This window comes from Typopeltis vanoorti, chromosome 1, assembly GCF_054136105.1.
Source record: "Typopeltis vanoorti isolate ZY-2024b chromosome 1, IOZ_Tvanoo_1.0, whole genome shotgun sequence".
NCBI classification, from domain to species: domain Eukaryota; kingdom Metazoa; phylum Arthropoda; class Arachnida; order Uropygi; family Thelyphonidae; genus Typopeltis; species Typopeltis vanoorti.
The window spans coordinates 93638354-93658235 of NC_143549.1; the positions used below are offsets into that span (position 1 = coordinate 93638354).

Consider the following 19882-nt stretch of genomic DNA (forward strand, 5'->3'; position numbering starts at 1 on the left):
TGTTCCACAGGTTCTCCATTCAACACAGTTGACATTTTCAATGATTCTGCCTATTTTCATTGTCTTTGTCTTTTTATTACTGACCATTTGATATCATGTTTAATACCACTTTCCTTCATAATGTGATAAATATAGATAATGAATAACAGATGGGATAATGTACATCCTTGTCTCACAGATTTAGCATTAAACCATCTTCCTGCACTTCCTTCATTTCTAACTGCTGACTTACAACTCAAATAAAGACTAAGTATTGCTTGATATAATGCCCCATTGACACCATATAACTGTAACGTATTGAATAGCTTCTCTCTTGGCACCTTGTCATATGCCTTTTCCAAATTGACAAAACTAAATACAGATCTTTGTAATATTTCCATGAATTCTCAACTATTTGTCTTAAGTGAAGATCTGATCCTGACAGCCTCTATTTGGCCTGAATCCAGCTTGTTCTTCACCAAGCTTTTCTTCCACAATTCTTCTCAACCGTTTCTCAAGTATACTTGCATATATCTTACCAGGAACACTCAGTAGGGAAATACCTCTGTAATTCTCACATTCAGTTTTATTTCCCTTTTTATATATAGATCCTATGAGAGCTCTACTCCAATCATCGGGAATTCGTCCCTCTGTCCAGGCTTTTTGAACTATGCAGTGCGGACACTGTAAGACTTTTATACCACCATACTTCGGCATTTCTGTTCGAATATCATCTACTCCTGCCATTTCAAGCCTCTGATGGCTTTTTCAACTTCAAGTATGGATATGTATTCCTGACTGCTTGCCTGGTCAGTGTTTTTTACCACTGTGCTGTCATCACTGCTTGTTTCATTTAGCAGTTTTTCAAAGTAATTACTCCATACTTCAAAGATATCTTTTTCTGCAGTTTTCATCACCTTTATCATCTCTAACTGCTTTTACAGCACTCTTTCCTCCATTCCTAAGCTTCTTCAATAAACTCCAGAATATTTTGCCACCTTCTTGATATTTATTTTCTATGTTCTTGCCAAAGTCCCCCCCATGACATTTCTTTAGCTAGTTTTACACAGTGTTTAGCTTTCTTACATTTGTCTCTGTATTCTCTAAGAGCACATGCTGACTTATTTGCCAGGAACTTTTGATATGCTTTCTTCTTATCCTTCACTGCCTCTTTAACTTCCCATGTCCACCATGGAGTTCTAATTTTTCTATCCTTGCAGACAACTTCACCACATGCCTCTCTAGCTGAATCAGTCACGGTTTTCTTCAGGGCTTGCCACTGAATCTCCAAGGTTTGATTCCTGTTCTCAAACTCTTTCATTTTTTTCTTCAATAATCTTTGTGTAATTTAGTCTACAGTTCACATCTGAGAGCTGCTCAACTTTTATTCGCTTTAAAACTTTCTTACATGTTATTCTTTTCAATATGAAATTCAATTTTATCCTGCTCAAGACTAAATTAGTGATCACTTCCAATTTCAAATCCTCTGTACACTCTGGTGTCCTGCACCAGGGAGAAAACATCACTATCAACAATAACATAGTCAATGAGACTTCTTATTCCTTGCTTCTTCTCTCCATGTGAATTTGCGCACATTTTTATGTTGAAACATGGTGTTAGTAATAACCAGTCCATATCCTGAGCAGAAATCCAACAGGTATTTGCCATTATTAAGAGCTTTGCTCTTTTCTCCAAATTTCCCCAAAATATTTTTGTATGTCTGACAATCATTTCATACTCTGCTATTTAGATCCCCAACAAGGACCAACTTTTCCTTTTTCATTGTGTCGGTTGCTTTTTCTAAAGCCTCAAAAAATTCCTCCACTTCTACCTTAGTAGAACCTTCTGTGGGACCATAGGCACAAATAAGTCTCATTGTCCAGTTCTGCATTCTGATATTTGCCCACATCACTCTACTTGAAATTGTCGGCCATTCAAGAAGATTAGGCTCGTATTTAGTGTTGAATACTATGACTACTCTTTTTTACTAAGTAATTTAAGGAAATTACAACGTCACTAGGATATACATTAAAATAAATTTTAATATACTTCAATATTTCAGCAACGCCACGTTGCTGTTTTCAAGAAACTTAAGAACAAGACACGTGCACTCAGGCACAACAAGCAGTAAATGAAGAAGAAGCAGGAAGCTATTATTTCTCCTAAAGTCCTGATGGTGCCCCCTAGCGGGCAATGTTGGTATTCTTGAGCGATTGGGCTGAAGGTCTTGTGATGTAGGTTTCCAAAATTTGAGGCAGTCTCATGCAGCCAAATTTGTTGAGGTTCGGATCGTTTCTTAGGGTTGAAGCTGATTCCATGAAAAGCCTTTCATACTTGTATTTACTATGGTTTACTATCATGGCTTTCTTCCACTGTATTCTATGGCAGGTATCCAGTGCATGGTCAGCAAGACCAGAGCGGCTGTACTGGTGAAACCGGATGCAGTCCTTGTGTTCTGAAATTCTGATATTTGCTGTCCTGCCTGTTTGGCCAAAGTAGGACAGCTTACAGCTGTAAGGGACCTGGTATTCACTACGTAGGTCTAGTGGGGGGGGTGGGGGGTCTTTAGTTGAGTGGATAAGGAATGCCAATTTTTTATATGGTCTGTAACAAGAAGTTAAGTCATGTTTTTTTAGGATTTTTGTAATTTTTTTCAAAGTGCCTCGGATATAGGGTATGGTGATGGATTTATGTAATCTTTGTTGTGAGGGGGGGGGGGGGGTTGAGGTTTACTGGTTTCAATATTTTTTGGATTTTTTTGGGGGGGGGGTAGCCATTGGCTGAGAAAGTGTTGAGAATGTGGTTTAGTTCTGTGGTTAGGGCATTGTCATTTGAACAGATAAGTTTAGCCCTGTTCTGTAGTGTCTTAATGACTCCATATTGTTGTGAGGAGGGTGGTGGGATTGTTGGTGAATGTATCTGCCTGAATGGGTGGGTTTTCTATAGACTGAGAAAACCAAGGTTCCATCAGGCTGCCGGGTGACTAGTGTGTCTAAGAAAGGAAGACATTTGTTTTTTTATTCTTCCAGGATGAATTTGATTCTGGGGTGTTGGTTGTTTATATGTGTTAGGAAGGAGAGGAGTGCAACATGAAAAATGGCAACGTAACGTTGCCGTAATATTGAAGTATATTAAAATTTATTTTAATGTATATCCTAGTGATGTTGTAATTTCCTTAAATTACTTGGTAAAAAAATGCATAACCAATGTCTAAGCCTTTCCACGAGAACTATGACTACTCCTTCATTTCATTAATTGTCATTGCCTGATTATAACATTTTGTATTTATTGCTCAGAAAGAACTCACCAGTTTTTGTCTGATTTGTTTCAGTCACCCCTATTATGACAATCTGGTACTTATCCAATTCATCAGCTAGCTCCATTTCTTTGCCATTCAGGCTTCTTATGTTGATGTTACCGATCTTTAACTCTGATGATGTTGAGTTGGGGTGTGTTTTCAGATTTGTTCCGGTAGCTGACTTTTCGCTGTTCGTCCTGGTTATCTGGCAAAAACAACGGGGGCCTTGTTTAAACCGGGCGATGCTCCAGACAGCATGAAATTTTGTCATGTTGTACCATCATTTTCTATATTGGTTTAAGCCAATAAGAATACAATTTGGTTTGCTGAATCCCATCAAATCAAATTGCCAGCCCATCCTTGTTTGTTTAGTATCCAAGTAGAGACCAGATAAAGGTTCCTCACATCATGGATGGGAATTGAACCTAGTTCTTTCTGACCAAAGGGTTCTGTCTATGCTGACTGAGCTACAGCCTTACTTAAGCTGTAAGGCAGTTTGAATTGAAGGAAATGATGTGATATAAAAATGACTTTTAAACACCAAGTGCATACCATCTGCAGTTATATTCACCATCTATATGAATTGCATTATGAAAGAAGGTAGCATTAAATCTAAAATCAAAATCGGACATATTACAATAAGCTCTTGATGCAGTCCAATTTATTCATCATCAAATTATTGACATGTATCCTTAAAGGGCGTACAGGATATGATAGTACTACAAAGAACTTACATCACCACAAACTTCTATGTACAATTTTCCTTCAAATCAGTCTGTTACCTGTCAAAACTCCAACATTATCAGATAATATATTTCTGTCGTCTAAGGCACTTTTTACTGTATCAATCCACTTATATCTTGGTCTTCCTCTGGGTCTTTTCCCTGCCAACCTGATAGAGGACACTTGCTTTACTAATCTTTCCTCTTCCATTCTGTTTAAGTGACCATACCACCTGAGAATAGTTCTACTAACACATTTATGGATACTGACAATGTCTAGTTCTTTCCAAATATCATTTTTCAAATGATATTGTCATCTGTTCACATCCCTCATCTTTCTCAGGACTCTCACATCTGCAGTCTCTAGTCATCAAGTGTTTTATTTCTAACCCAGCTCTCAGATCCATAGGCTAAAATTGGTTTGAACAAGGTTTTGTATACAACTGATTTAGTGTTTTGACCAATTTCTCTCTTATTCCATATAAATTTATTCACTTGACTTCCTACCATACCAGCTTTGTTAATTCTGTTGTCTATTTCCATATTTAATTCTAAATTAGTCTTCACTAAAAATCGTGCCCAAGTAGCTTTTACTTGTTTTATAGATTCTCCATTGACAATGCCTTGGCTTGTTATTGCTAACCTTCATACCATATTTATTACAACAATTATTCACTTTAGTCAGGGAATCTTGCAGACTTGTACTGAATTTATTTAGAAGTATAACATTATCTGCATAAAGTAAAGAGCTGAGATTCACATCTCCAATTTTGATATCAAGTTTAATACCACTTTCGTTCATAATGTGATCCATATAGATGATGAATAATAGCGGGAATAATATACATCCTGTCAGACACCAGATTTAATATTAAACTTCCTTCCATCTTCCTGTACTTCCTTCAGTTCTTATTGCTGACCTACAACTCAAATAAATAAAGACCAAGTATTGCCCAATATAGTGCTCCATTGACACAATACAGCTGCAGCTATAATAAATTTAATTTAATCCTTTACTCAAATGTAGGCAAACAAAGTTTGCACCTGAAGTATCTTTAGGACTGAGGCAATTTGTAGTCAAGGTGGACCAAGCTCTCATCACTGCTTGTGTCAGTATCTCCCATAATGCAAAGCACATCTCCTTGCTTACATGTATAATGCTATGCATTAAGCGAAGGGCAGGTTTCGACTTTTATTGAGGTCGCGTCAGTGGGAGGCAGACCCAGAGGTGGTGATACTAAGGCAGAAGCAATGGAGAGGTCATATTTATTTATATGAGTTACCAAAAGGTGTACCACCTTATTATTAATTAACTCTGGATTTAGAGAAAGAGGTTGGAAGTTTATTTTCCACTTGGTTAGACTATAATAAATTTAGTTTAATCCTTTACCCAAGTGTAGGCAAACAAAGTTTGCGCCTGAAGTATCTTCATAATAAACTTCCAACAACTAAATAACTAAATAAACTTCCAACAACTGCAGCATTTTGAATAGCTTTTCTCTTGGCACCTTGTCATATGCCTTTTCCAGATTTACAAAACTTCAAAAAATACGAAATTCGTCCCTCTGTCCAGACCTTCTGAACTATGGAGTGCAGCCACTGTAAGACTTTTATATCTCCATTCTTGAGCATTTCTGGTCAAATATTATCTATTCCTGCTGCCTTTCCACATTTCAGGCTTTTGATGGATTTTTCTACTTCAAGTATGGATATGTATTCCTGATTGCATGACTATCGAGGGTTTTTTTAATGCTGCGCTGTTACTGATTGTTTCATTTAGCAATTTTTCAAAGTAATTACTCCATACATCAAAGATATCTTTTCCTCCAGTTTTCATGTCACCTTTATCATCTCTAATTCCTTTTACAGCATTCTTTCCTCCATTTATGAGCTTTTTCAACAACGTCCAGAATATCTTGCCACCTTCTTGATATTTATTTTCTATGTTCTTAACAAAGTCTTCCCATGACTTTTGTTTAGTTAGTTTCACACAGTATTTAGCTTCGTTATATTTGTCTCTGTATTCTCTAAGAGCACAAGCTGAAATATTTACCAGGAACTTTTGATATGCTTTCTTCTTTTCCTTCATTACCTCTTTTACTTCCCGTGTCTACCGTGGAGTTATGATTTTTCTATCCTTGCAGAAAAACCTCACCATCTCTCTCTCTCTCTCTCTCTCTCTGGCTGAATCAGTCAGCATTTTCTTCAGGGCTTGCCCTTGCCACTGAAACTCCAATTGGTTCCTGTTCACAAACTCTTTCATTATTTCTTGAATAATGTTTGTGTATTTTAGTCTACAGTTCATATCTGAGAGCTGCTCAACTTTTATTCGCTTTAAAACTTTCTTACATGTTCTTCTTTTTAATATTTCATTTTTATCCTGCTCAAGACTAAATGGTGATCACTTTCAATTTCAATCCTCTGTACCCTCTAGTGTCCTGCACCAGAGAGAAAACATCACTATCAACAATAACATAGTCAAAGAGACTTTTCTTATTCCTTGCCTCTTCTCTCCATGTGAATTTGTGCACATTTTTATGTTGGAACATGGTGTTAGTAATAACCAGTCCATGTCCTGAGCAGAAATCTAACAGGTATTTGCATTATTATTAGCTTTACTCTTTTCTCCAAATTTTCCTAAAATATTTTGGTGTGTCTGACAATCATTTCCTACTCTGCTATTTAGATCCCCAACAAGGACCAACTTTTCATTTTTCATTATGTCAGTTGCTTTCTCTAAAGCCGCAAAAGATTCCTCCACTTCTACCTTAGTAGAACCTTCTGTGGGAACATAGGCATAAATAATTCTTGTTGTCCAGTTCTCCATTCTAATATTTAGCCACATTACTTGAAATTGCCTGCCATTCAAAAATGTTAGCTTCTTATTTAGTGTTGAATACTATGACTACTCCTTCTTTTCCTTGATTGTCATTGCCTGAATATAACATTTTGTATTTATTGCTCAGAAAGATCTCACCAGTTTTTGTCTTTTTTTTTCCTGTCATCCCTATTATGTCGATCTGGAGCTTATTCAGTTTCTCAGCTGGCTCCATTTCTTTGCCATTCAGGATATTATTATGTTGATAGTATCCATCTTGAACCCTGGTGAGGTTGTTGGGTGTGTTTTAGGATTTGTTCCAATAACTGACTTTCGCTGTTGGGTCCTGGTTCCCTGGCAAAAACAATGGGAGGTGTTGTTTAACCATGCAATGCCCAAGCTGGCATGAAATTCAGTCATGGCTAAATCCCAAAGATATCTGAGACGGCAATCAGATAACATTTAATTTGAAATGTTAATTTCATTAACATTTCTAAACTTCATAGTAATATATTTCAACTTAATTTATCTTAAATTCACATGCAAAAAAATGGAAAATGCAATAATCTGCATGTTAATTACATTTTGGTATTTTGTAGATTTAGATATTTAATCACTGTTTGGGTGGGGGATGCTTAAGGGTGAAAGCTAGATAACTGGAAGGAGATATCCACATGCCCTTTTATGGAATGCCGAGACCGGTTAGGTATCTCTGCCCTGAATATTAAGTGAACAAGGATGGGCTCACAATTTTGGATTTTGCTGACCAGCTGGGACATTATGCAGTTAAACAAGATCATTGTTGCTTTTGTGAAGAAACCAAGTGAAACACTGAAAATTTAGCTACTGGACCAAACTGCTGCAAGATCATAATTTAAGACATGCACCATCAATGTAAGAAAAAAAAAGTGAAACTAGCAGCTGAATAATTAGTACTGAACAAGGAAATAAAAACATTTAAGATTCTTCTAAACAACAAATACAAGATGTGAGATGAAAGCGGTAATGTTCATAAAAAAGGAATAAATGGCTATAGTATAACTTTTCTTGAGTGGCAGGCAATATTAAGTAGTGATGTAACAAACATCAAAATAAGAATTGAACAATGAGTGTTCTTTGTGGATATGGTCCCAGCAAAACTTCTATGGAAGAAGTGGAGGAATTTGAGTCATCGGAGAGGGACCTGACGTAAATAGGATAAGGTGATCCTTGTTGGAAGCCTAAACATCAGGATAGGAAATGAATACCAGACAAAGAAATACAAAGGTGTACTAAAAACGTGTGATCATTACCATGAATGAATTGAAGTCGAACTATAAATTGCACATTATTCTGACTGTTGTCCACCTAAGTCTTGGTTTTTTTTAACCCTCAGGATCTTTTTTCCTGTTATCATATATCAACAAATATCAGTTGTTTTGCCTACATTTCCTTTCCCATTTTGTTAACATAACCAGTACCATCTTAGGTTGGCTCTGCTCACACATTCTTGAATGTTAACAATCAGAGAAAGTTGTAAGTTTTTTTCATTTGATTATATAGTAGATTATACTTAACAAAAAATTATATTCTTGTTTCTATCCTTGTCCAAGTGTAGTCATATAAAAGTTTCATATGAAGTATCTTCACGAGTCTACTTGTATATAGAGGCCGTTGACTCCATATCAATTTCCTTAGTATCCCAAAATGCAAAGCACTTTCTATCAGATACATATTGCTGTGCATTATGGGAAGGATCACTACTCAGACTGATTTCAACATTGATTGAGGTCTCATCAGTTTTCCATTTACAAGTAGTAAAATGATGTATCATCATCTTATCAAAATATTCTGGATAAGAGAATAGTAGGAAGTTCTTTTTTTAGTTATAAAGTATGTTACACTTGCCAAGAAATTGTATTATTTTTTGGCAAGAAATAATTGTATTATTCATTTTATAATAAGAAATTGAATTTTTGTTCAAAGTTTTTTCATCATCATCATCAAATTCCTGACATGTACCCTCAAGGAGTGTACAGAATATGATAGTACTACATGAAAAATTTACATCATTACTAACTTCCTATCTACAATTTTCCTCCAAATCAGTCTATTACTTGTCAAGACTCCAACATTATCAGATTTTTCAGAGTGCCTATCGTCTAAGGCACTTTGTACCATATCAGTCCACCTATATCTTGGTCTTCCTCTGGGTCGTTTTCCAGCCAACCTAGCAGAGAACACTTGTTTTGCTAATCTTTCCTTTCCCATTCTGTTTAAGTGACCATACCACCTGAGATTAGCTAATGCATCCCTGGATGTTGACAATGTCTAGTACTTTCCTAATATCCTCGTTTTTAATACGATATTGCCATTGATGCCATCTGTTCACGCCTCTAATCTTTCTCAGGACTCTCATATCTGCGGTCTCTAGTCTTTGGTCAAGTGTTTTACTTCTGACCCAGCTCTCAGATCTTGCACTACTTAAAAGAAATGAGTGCTGCCCTGGCATCCATATATTTGCCTTTTTTTCATGCATTTGATAAGGGTTTCACTGGCCTAACAGCTGTGTCAAACTAGTTGTTTTTCTTCAGAGACCAGGCAGAAACTTTAAGAGAGCAAGAACTCTTATTCCATACAAAAGAAATCCAATGTCAGAGAGTTGTACTTTTGACAAGTGATCTCTTGACCATTGTGTAATAGTAAAAGTGATCTCTTGATCAGTTTGTAATAGCAATTATCAAAGAAAGACCAATACTGCTTCATTTTGGTGATATAAATTATATAGATATAGCGAATATTAAAAAGCCAACATTATTTCAAAACTCAATATGTGTAGAAACTTTGAGCGTTTTGAAAATTTGGCCACAATCCTTGGCATTGGAGTTGCTATAGAGTGCACTACTTAATACTTATGGGATTAAAAGATTATCAGCTGTGTACTACATTGATGAAATGGTACTCCAAGAGATTGATGAGGCTAGAGACTTAGGGGTGTTGGTAAATATGGAGATGAAGTTCAGGGGACACATTGCTAAGGTGTCCCCTGAACTTCAGAACTTCAGAAACATTTAAAATACTGAAAGTTTTTATAAGATTGATGCAGGGGAAATGTTTCAGCTTGTGATAGTGATGGAAGAACAAGAGGTCATCCCTGGAAATTAAGGAAAAGTGTGGTTAACAAGGGTGTGAGAATGAGATTTTTTGCCTGGAGGGTGGTGAATGAGTGGAATGCATTGCCTGACTCAGTTGTGAGTTCTTCGTCTGTAAATGAATTCAAAAACAGATATGATAGATATTGTTTTGATAGTTTGGGTCTCCCTTGATGAGCCTACTGAATCCATGGTACCTGTAATAATAATAATATTCATACTCTAGAAAAGTGGCTCTGGCACTTGCAGCAAGCATTCATGTTGCAGAAGGATATCTTTTGCAACGAAGATATCCTTTCACACATGGTGAAACACCACCCTGCTTATTGGGTAGCCTGAAGTGACGAATGCTTTGTTTGGCCTCCAGAGTAGGGATTTTGGCTCCCCCCCCCCTCCATACAGTGTGAGTGATACTCTCCAAGGGCATATCTAACATACATAGAGACTCAGACCTTCCTCTATTTTGAGGAGGAGGGGGGTGGTGAGAGCAAAACTGAGGAGAACAATGTGGAGTCAAGCAGATGTTATGGCCTTACAAGAGGACTTGAATAGGTTGCATGAATGTAAGGTTTTTGAGATTTGGTAAGCAACTACATACTTGGTGGGGAAACTTTAATGGAAGTAGAGGAGATGAGAGATCTAGGAGTAATGATGGACAAGGACCTGAAATTCATGGGCCACATTGCACAAGTTGTGAAGACGTCACATTGGATAATGGCAATGATGCAGAGGACCATGACATACAGAAATAGAGGTTATGATACCATTGTATAAGGCCTTGATCAGGCCTCATATGGATTATTGTGCCAGATTTGGTCACCTGGTTTTCATGGTGACGAGGATATGTTGGAAAAGGTCCCAAGGAGATTCACAAAGATGGTCAGTGGTCTTTGGAATGTGGAGTATGAGGACAGATTGAGAGAATGTAAGTTGCAGAGCCTCGTGAATAGGGGGAATGGGGGGGCATGATTGAGACATATAGGCTAGTCAGGGGTTGTTATCACATCGACATGGAGGAGTTTTTCATTGAATGGGGGGGGATAGGACAAGAGGTCATCGCTGGAAACTATAAGAAGGGTGTGAGCAGAGGAGTAGGTTCTTTGCATGGAGAGTGGTTGGTGAGTGGAATGCATTGCCTATGTATGTGTTGTGGGTGTAGGCACATTGAATCAGTTTAAGGCATAGTTGGATAAGCATTGTGTGCAATAGTGTGTATGTCCTGTGATGAGTCTCTGACTCCAATGGAGGTCAGATGTTAATAATATAGAGCTTATTATAGTAATTATAATGCAGTAAGACAGATCAAGTCTTTAATAGATCTGCTCAAATGCAATTATTTATCTTCTCCCATTGAACTATACTTTTGAGGAATTTATTCCTGAGAAATAATTTTGGAGGTGAATAATACCCACAAAATCATGCATTATAGCAAACCATGTTTGCTATAATGCATTGTTTGCCATTTTAATGAACTGTTTCCTGTGGATTTGTTATAGTGGGTGTCTGTTTTGTATGATAAATAATTATTCTTTTACACCATTTTTTTGCTGCATTCTTTACGAAGTAACAACAGTATTTATTTATAATTTTAATTATTTAAAGTAAATGCACTTATTCATTAAATAGGGAAAGAGAGCTCATATAGCATTCTTAAAAATTTTACTGTATTTTTCATTACTCATAATATTTTACAATTTTATTCCGTTAATGCTTTCATTTAAGTTTTGTTTATTTTTCTTTTCAGTTGATTCAATTTTTACTTTCCCTGGTACAATCAAATAGAAATATTACTCTCAAAAGAAAAATGCCTTTAATGATAAATGATGGAAGCTCAAAAGAAGCAAAGATTCCTTGTTTATCTTCATATTCAATTAGCAATGCAACAGATGACTTTAACTACTCTGTAAGTGAAAATGTTTCATGGAAGTATTTTCCTGTTTTTAGTCTTTTCTGTGTATCTTTGTTAAATTGCTTTTGTACTCAGCAGTAATTAGATGAAAGATTCATACTTTATTTCAAGCTAAAGCAATCAAAAACAAAAAAGTATTCTTTGAAAGTCAAGTTTTGAGAATGCAGTACCCTCATTCTTTAGAAATTTACTTAAATTTATTATACAGATTTGCTGTAGTATGCACTACTTCTAATAAAAAAGAAAAATTCTAAATGGAGACTATATGTGTCCTTTGTTATAGTAATAACTACAAGCTTCAGATAGCCTCCTGTTACCATAAAAGAGTCATCAACAGCTTCTGTTGACAATATACTTTCAATAGAATGTTACTAGTAAGATGGGTATACACTGTAATTGGTAAATCTGAAATATTTTAACCATAAAAAACCTTTTACTTTGTAGCTACTAAATTTATATGACAAAAAAACAATGTCAACCTTTATATTAAGATAAAGTAATAAAGTATTGCTTTACTCAGTAACAACTAGCCTGGTTAGCATATGTGCTCTCCAACCAACAAGCTATGGGTTTGAATCCTGCATGGGCATGGATGTTTGTGTCTTTAGGTGGGAGATGAATTTCGTCGACTGGTGTGAGACTATTTCCCACTATCAGAGGCCTGAAATGGTTTAGAAAAGTTCCATGTTTGGTATCCAGAGCAGGAATAACAAAATGTATATAAAATTAACAAAATAATTGAATTAATAAGACTTCAAATTAATAAAATTTGAAGACTTATTAAAAAAAGAGGAAAAAACTGAAATGGAGGAAAGAGTAAAAGGAATAAAAGATGATAAATTTGTCATAAAAATGCATAAAATGTAAATATGCTGGATGTCTGGGGGGGGGGTATCCTTATCCCATCTGTGGCATAAATGCATTATAGGTTTATAGGAAAAAAACCTTTCATGGGTAAGAGCTACATAAAAAAAAAAATTAGATACTTGTGTATACCTTTGATGCAAGAATGCACTGATGAGTGTCAGAATAGACCAAGTTGCTATCTTGCTTATCAAGCCATAATGCATTCATTTTTTGCGGTGGAGGATGGGTGGGGATTGCTTAGCTTGATTGAAAATATGGATCTTGTTTCTGATTTCCTTTTGGTATAATAATGTTAATTTCTACTTTAATTTAGTATAGAAATTTATTGAGTCATTCAAGAAGGCAGGAAAAGGAAAAGCTAGTCTTTGTTGAAAATCTACGCAGCAGATTAAGAAATATTTAGAAATGTTTTGGAAAAAATTGGATAAAACAACAAATCTAATAATAATAATTGAAAGTACCTACTTGATTTCAATGCAGGACATGGTTTAGTCATTACTACAGTCCTCCAACTTGAATAGACTGGAAATCTGGGCAAACAAAAATGGCTATCAGTTTAATGTTAGTAAGTGTAAAGTTATGCACTTTGGCGTGATTAGAGTTCCAGCGGCATATGATATTATTGGGGTTATGCTACAAGAAACTGAAGAGGCAAGGGATCTTGGCTTATTGGTGGATAGAAATTTAAAGTTCGAAGGTCACATAGCAAAAGTTGCAAATACAACTCAGAGGATAATTGCAATGTTGAAGCAAACCTTGACATGTAAGGATAAGGAAGTCATTTTGTCTCTTTATAAGGATTTCATAAGACCACACCTGGATTATTGTGTATAGATCTGGTCTCCCGGATTCCAAGAGGATAAAGAAGCTGTGGAAGGGGTGCAAAGAAGAGTTACGAAGATTATATCTGGATTATGGGATTTAGATTATGAGGACAGATTCCGAGGTGGATTGCAGACCGGTTAACAGGAGAAAGAGGGGTGATATGATAGAGGTCTATAAACTTTTCAATTGGTATTATAGGATATCAACTGATGAAAATTTTCGTTATATGGAAGGTGGGGAGAGAACATGGGGGCATCCAGGAAGTTAAATTTATTTGCAGTCGAGAAAGGGGTAAGAGCTAGGTTTTTCTCCTAGAGAGCAGTGAATGAGTGAGTGGAATAATTTGTCCTTAGGGGTAGTGAGTCTAGCGTGAATGAATTTAAGAGAAGGTATGATGCTGATTTTGGTGATTTATAGCCTCCCTTGGTGAGTCCTTGACTTACTAGAGGTCTCAGATAATAATAAAAAAATATAGGCAATACGAAAAATAACAGACTAATTTGGAGGAAACTTGTTGACAGAAAATTAGTAATAATGTAAACACGGTCATTATTAATATCATGTCCTGTACATCTCCACTTGTTACATATGAGGGATTGGATGATTAATACATTTAGCTTTTTATGTTAGACCTTTGGTTTTATTGTTACTATGAACAACTTCTTCAGGACTTAGATTATATCAACATTAGACAAAAATTGTGAATATAAGAAAGTACTTATAACAGGCCAAATAAAAGCACAAAAACAAAATAGACTTGCACTATAGCAAAGATTACTGTAATGAAATGATTTGCTATAACAAACTGCAGAAAAGTCCTGTCCTACGTGCGATAGAACAGGTTGTTACGTCGTTGGTTTTTCCGTTATTTTTCTACCCTTATCCCTATCGTACCCACCAAGCTTGAAATCTCTAACCTATCTCTCTGGATCCGCTTCTCCTTTCAGAACTCTGACAAAATTTGTTTGATATAGCTGCGCCAGCCAGAGTCCTAGTACAGAAGAATTCTTGTACAAAGAAACCTTCCCAGAGTTCAAGTATTACCTAATCTTGTTAAAGTATTAAGTGCCTATAGAAATTTCAACATTGCAGTCTTGGCCTAAAAACTTTCTAAACTTTCTTTAATTTCCCCTTATTCACAGGTTCAAACCTTAGCGAGTGGTAAAATCAGTCTCATGCTCCGACAAACTCAGGCTTACATAGAAAAAGCATGCTTATTAAATATCAGATTGCATGCAAATAAACTTCCACACATCAAAGGTATTTCATATATAAGTTCTAATTCACTAGCTAAGCAATAAGGAACATTCTGAATATCATTTACACTATTTACATCTCTAGGTTAAATAAGTACACTTTCATCATAAAACACTAGTTCAAAATTCTAAGTGAAGCTCGCTAACAAAGATCAATTCACATTCAACTGAGTGTTGCATACTCTCAGGCTTTCAGACTACTAGTCCAATATGATTAACACGTTACTGAGCACAAAAGTCACTTAAAAGTTCTCTTTCCTTTCAATTAGAAGTTGGTTCTTCTCTCTTTGCTCCAATACTAATTGTTACATGAATAAGGAAAATTCTGTACATTACCAGTGTTCTGAGAGGATATTGCACTTCTTTCGTCCGTCCTTTGTAGTCAGACGTCTTTCTGCCTTATTGAGTCGCGTCCATGTGGAGGTTACGCTGATCGACACAAATCGCCATTCCTTGCACTTTGCTGGTCAAACGTTTGTCTACTGGATCAATATCGTCATCTTGGCCGTCCTTCAAAGGGGAACTTTTCTGCTGTCTCGCATTGGTCAACTCTTACCTAGTTGATGTCTGCCATCTGCTCACGTATAGCAAGCCCGATTCCTTCAGCTAGCAACCGGGAAGGAGATTACTTCCGATGCTGTCGATCGGTTAGCACTCTGCTTGTTCACACGAGAAAACAGGAACAGAAAAAAACGGGGGACAAAACCCATTTTACTCTTAGAAGAATAAAAAGTAAGGGACTTGCTTTTTATTCTTCTTTGTAGTGCCCTCTTTCCGTATTGGAGGATATCTCATTGTGTTCTCCTATTCATCCCTATGTGATTGCATCACACTTCTGCTTCTTGAAGAGCGCTCTTTTCACCGAACGCGAGTTGAGCTAGCCTTCCACGATCGCTTTCACTTCGGGCGTTACATCATCGTAGTCAGCTAGCTAGCAACCTTTGAGCCTTTGTTTGCACTTAGACATACATTCTTACATAGAGTATAATTTTGACATCAATAATTTTAAACAATATAATTCTATTTATACATACAATTTTCTCCTCTATTTTACTTCTTTCTAAGATAATTCTAACATGTTTTCTTTTATATTTTGCTTTCTTGACTAATAGTACAAGTATTTCAGAATTGTGTTTCTTGTTAAATCTTGAATGAATGATTCTTTTGTTGAAAGAGTCCTCATTCGAGATCTAACAAGGTGTTGTTTTAAGCTCACCATTACAAACAGTAAAAGCTGAATTCTTTCCATCTTATGTATGTTTTCCTGATGATGACCTCAATATGGAGGCCAAAATGTCAAATGTTATTTTCTTAATTATAAGTCAAGTAATTCTTGTAATATGGAGTTTTGTCTCCATAAATTTTACACAATGAATAAAAGCTGAATACCTATGGAATTTCTTAGCAAATTACATCACAATCAGATGAGAAAAGAAATGGTGTTAAATGTAACAAAATAAAATCACAGAAAATAAAAAGAATCATCGTGAGAAAGAAAGAAAGAAAATCATGTGAAAAGAACAAAGGAAATAGCTGGAAATTGTACATTAAGGACAACACAAAAGATTGGCAGGAACCATACTAAAACAAAGTGATATTATTATTATTATTATTACGGGCGACTCCAGGGAGTCCTTAGACTCATCGAGGGAGGCCCTAAACATCATGTCCACACAACTATATGACATTCTCACAGTATCTATCATACCTTGCCTTGAACTCACTCACCGTCATAGCACCTACAGACTCTGGCAGCTTATTCCACTCATTTACCACTCTAAAAGTTAAGAACCCAGCTCTAACACCCTTACTAACCACACTCTTTCTCAGCTTCCATAGGTGTCCCCTAGTTCTCCCACCACCAGTCCTGATCTCAAAAATATCCTCTGAATTAATCCTTAGAAACCCTTTAGCAATTTATATGTCTCAATCATATCTTCCCTTTTCTGCCTATCAACTAATTTCTGCAACCCACAAATCTTCAACCTGTTCTCATAAGGTTCATTCCATAGACCTGCTATCATCTTGGTTACTCGCCTCTGGATCCTCTCCACCTCCTCCCCATCAAGAAGAAACCTAGATCACCAAATCTGGGCACAGTAGTCGAGATGAGGTCTTATCAAAGGCTCGATAACAGAGGTACGATAACTTGCTTGTCTCTGCTTGTCAAAGTATTTTCCAACAACCAAGTGAGTAGATGAGCTGATTTAGCCACTTTTGCAATGTGTCTCCTAAACTTCATCTCCCTATCCACCAACACTCCCAAGTCCCTGGCCTCATCAATCTCCTGGAGTACAGTTCCACCACTGTGGTATACTGCTGCTAATCTTTTCACCCCAAAATGCATAACCTTACATTTTGTCACATTAAATTGACATCCATTCTCCTTAGCCCAGAACTCCAATCTATCCAAGTCATCCTGCAAGATTTTGACATCTGCATTCACTATTGCCCTACCCAACTTTGCATCATCAGCAAACAAATGAACTGTTCCTCTTAGATCCTTCCCTATATTGTTAATGAACAAATTAAACAGCAGTGGTCCAAGAACAGAATCCTGCGGCACACCACTAGTCCCAGGCCGTCTTTTGGACTCTACTCCTGAATAAACTACTCTCTGACATCTCTCCATCAACCACCCACCTATCCATCTCACCAACCCTATATCCATTCCCATATGTTGTAGTTTATGGATTAGAATTCCATGTGGTATCCTGTCAAATTCCTTAGCCAGGTCCAGCAGTATCACTGTAAACCCATTACCCTTATCCAGTTCAGCTGTCACATTAAATTGACATGCCTCAGTAACTTGCTCAAGTTATAAAATTTGAGCAAGTTACTGAAGCATGATCTACCCTTCACAAAGCCCGTACAGTATCTCATTTTCATCAATCCATTCCTGTATTTTTCCCTTGACTACTTTCTCCAAGACCTTGACAACGGCTCCTGATTGGTTGGTAATTTGCAACAGTAGTCTTGGATCCTCCTTTATGCAGTGGAACTATTTTCCCCTCTTTCCACACCTTTGGGACTAAACCAGACCTGAGACCCAGATTAAACAACATGGTCAAGGGCACTGATAATTCTTTAGCCGCTTCACGTAAGACCCGTGCTGGTATGCCATTCAATCCCACAGATGTATTCACATTAAGGTTCTGTAATAGACTATTCACCTCCACTTCATTCATCACAATTCCCATATAAACTAATGGTTCCTTCATTTTTTCAATGTCATCACCTGGATGATATACTCTTGCAAAGTGCTCGCTCAGTAATTCCACTATATTGAATGATTCAGTGACCTCCTTACCATCGTCATTCCTTAAAATCATTCTGCCATGTACAGTGGTTTTTTTTTTTTTTTTTTTTTTTTTTTTTTTTTTTTTTTTTTTTTGCTTGCAGCATATTGAAAGAGCTGTTTGGGATTCTCTTTAGCTTGCAAAGCTAGTTTCCTTTCATAATCCGCTTGTGCTTTTTTTACACCACACTCGTTATCCTTTTGGCATGCGCCGCATACCATTCGTATGCTTGCAGGTTACCTCTTTCTTTAAATTCCCTTCACAGTTGTTTCTTTTTTTGCATCTCAAGCTTAATGGTGTTATTCATCCATTTAACCCCTACTTGTTTTACTATTCGGACCCTAGGTATACAATCAGCCATAACCTCCTGTAAATGCTCCTTGACTACTTCCCATGCTCTATCGACACCCTGCCCTTGCAGTTGTACATGCCATGGCACTGATCCAAGTAATCTTTAAGCTTGTCATACTTGCCAGCACAGTAATTCCACATATAACCTGTTTAATCGAAAATTCCGCACCTTTAGCCACCTCCCAGGTCTTATGATCTTATGATCACTCTCACCAGTAGGTGGCAACATGGTTATATTCATTACAGTCAAATTCTCAGATGCTATTACCAGGTCAAGCAATCTCACACCCATAGTATTTTCAATTACATGCTGTCTCAGATAGTTATCCCTTAAAAATTGAATAAAATCCATTTTCTTCCTCACATGTGTGTCCTCTCCTCCTTCCAATCAGTGTTACCATAGTTGAAATCCCCCATAATGATTACCCTCCTTCAATTCATTTCATCAATTTGTTTATGCATACTATCTCCACCATCTATTCCATCATCTGGTCTATAGCAACACCCAACTGTATATTTTGTTCTGCCAGTCTCAATCTCACACCAAATATCCTCAAATGAGCTCTTTTCACTATCCTGCGATACAACTTCAATTCTCCTTGGCTGCAGTTCATCAGCTATCATCATTAACACTCCTACCCCCCCCCCCCCATTTTATTCTCTCTGTCCCTCCTAAACACACTATAACCTACACATTCCATCCCACTAACTATATCATCTTCTGTCAGCCATGTTTCACTAATGCCAATAACCTGTGGCCAGGAAGAGCCAATCAAGGCCAAAAATTCTTCCTTCTTGTTCCTAATACTCCTGGCATTAGTATACATGAAATGCAGAGGTCCCTTTGTCCCACCTCTATCTTGATGCGCTATTCTAACTATCCTATTCCGATCAGTGAGACTCAATTGTCTCACTGATTTCCGCATATCCACCCCCCCCCCCCTCTCCTTGGTAGTTCTAGTTTCCCTGGTTCTGCACATCCATTTTCACTTCATTCAGCAACACTTTTTCCAGTCTTCGCACACCAAATCCATTCAAATGCAGGCCATCCATCTTGTATAAATCCTTTCGCTCATCAAACTCATTCCACATATCCACGAATTCCACACCACACCGTCTGCGTAACCTGCGCATAAAGTCATTTGCGATTATGGCCCTCCTTCTAAACTCCTCTCTGTCATACCGCGACAACAGACTCACCATTCTAACTCTGTCACTCTTTTCTTTCGCTACCTTTAACAATGCTTTCAAGTCCTAAATATAATAAACTATAAATACAAACAATAATAAGAGATGTAAGAAAGAAAACTAGAAGAACATGAAATAAAAATCTGGAATTCACATTTAAATTTTGAAAGGTTACACCGCTGTAGAAAAGTCATGCGTATATTATTTTTTACGTATTCAGTTATTAACTCTGTACAAAT

The 19882-nt window shown here is 36.8% G+C and overlaps 1 protein-coding gene across 1 annotated transcript in view; it reads left to right on the forward strand.

Moving 5' to 3' along the window:
• The window catches only part of LOC150110213 (uncharacterized), a 200879-nt gene that overhangs the window by 45078 nt on the left and 135919 nt on the right, over nt 1-19882 (forward strand). Inside the window, exon 5 of the mRNA XM_090398444.1 lies at nt 11693-11851. Coding sequence (XP_090254570.1) covers nt 11693-11851 — 159 coding nt within the window. The remainder of the gene's footprint in view (nt 1-11692; nt 11852-19882) is intronic.